Raw genomic sequence first — 1175 nt, 5'->3', positions numbered from 1 at the left:
AGCCAGCCTCGTTGTGCCTCTTCGAAACTGTGAACACAAGGCTGGCTCTTCCAATTTGTTGCTTTCTTAACTGCAATGACTGTGGCCAAGGTAATACAAGGCCAAGTGCTGGGCAGTGGGATCACAATAATTAGTGAGTGGGCTGAAGGTCCTTTGGGTACATTTCTGATGTCCCTGTTGAGTCCCAAAACTTGTGTGTGTGGGGGGGTGTGGGGTACAGTTTCCAGGAGCCTGTGGGGAGGGAAGGGGATTGCGGTCGAGCTGTGCAACCGCACCCACAACCCCCTCACCCCCACCCCCAACACACACACTTTAGCAGTCCATTCAGCCCCTCCTCTGCTCCATGCCATTAGGCAGGAAGCCAGCGATGATGGGCACAGGCCAGATGAGAGCGGCCACACTCCAGATGATGATGACGATGGTCATGAAGCAAGCCACCAGGGTGGACTCGATGGGTTTGCGGTTGATCCTCCAGCCCTTGTCCCAGCTGAGCTCCTCCAGACTGAAGTGCAGGCAGCAGAAGCTGACCTGCTGGCCCTGGGGGGTCGGGCTGAGGCGGCCCCTCCGAGGGGGACCCCCACAGCCCACGCAGAGCTTGAACTCCTGCTGGCCGCCTCCGACCCCCACATGGTCAATGATGACCGGGGGGAAGACCCGGGTGAAAGCTGCCGAGAAGAAGGAACGGGCGTTGCTGTTGGTGGTAAACAGGAGCACGTCGCACTTAAAGCCCATGGACCTCTCCCAGCGAGCGAGCAGCGAGGTAGCGACCAGCCTCAGCACCGTGATGTTGCAGCGATTGGAGGGAGGGCTGAGTGCCGGAGCCCCAGCCCCGGGCCCGGCTACAGCCCCGGGACCCTCCAGCTCCAGCGGAGCAGCCAGTGAGAAGTTAAGCGCTGTGCTGTTGGGCTGGAAGTAAAACTCCTCTCCGCTCCAGCCCAGTAACCCAGGCAGCCCGGTGCTGGCGAGCAGAACCAGGGACAGAAACTGGCTGGTCAGCATGGCACTGTGCCAGGGCACTGCATGGTCACCGGGGACAAGCTGGCAAACACGCTGGGCAGCAGGAGATCTGAGTTCCTCTCTCTCTCTGTCTCTCTGCACACTCTACAGCATGAGTCTCTCACTTTTCCACTCTCTGTGTGCAGGCTGGAGGTCTCCTGCCCCTCTCTCTGTGTGCA

At 60.0% G+C, this 1175-nt stretch overlaps 1 protein-coding gene across 1 annotated transcript; it reads right to left on the bottom strand.

Annotated features, from left to right (window-relative positions):
- Positions 1-324: 324 nt before the first annotated feature.
- LOC109928547 (transmembrane protein 158) lies at positions 325-1063 on the bottom strand. Its single transcript, XM_020528494.2, has one exon. The coding sequence runs from the start codon at positions 997-999 to the stop codon at positions 325-327; it is 675 nt and encodes a 224-aa protein (XP_020384083.1). The 5' UTR covers positions 1000-1063.
- Between the last annotated feature and the right edge of the window lie 112 nt (positions 1064-1175).

This window comes from Rhincodon typus, chromosome 2, assembly GCF_021869965.1.
Source record: "Rhincodon typus isolate 14 chromosome 2, sRhiTyp1.1, whole genome shotgun sequence".
NCBI classification, from domain to species: domain Eukaryota; kingdom Metazoa; phylum Chordata; class Chondrichthyes; order Orectolobiformes; family Rhincodontidae; genus Rhincodon; species Rhincodon typus.
The sequence above is the reverse complement of the archived record's forward strand: the minus strand, read 5'-3'. Positions and strand labels throughout refer to the sequence as shown.

Excerpts from the sequence above, each read along its gene's own strand:
- LOC109928547 (XM_020528494.2), bottom strand. The coding sequence starts at position 999 with ATGCTGACCAGCCAGTTTCTGTCCCTGGTTCTGCTCGCCAGCACCGGG.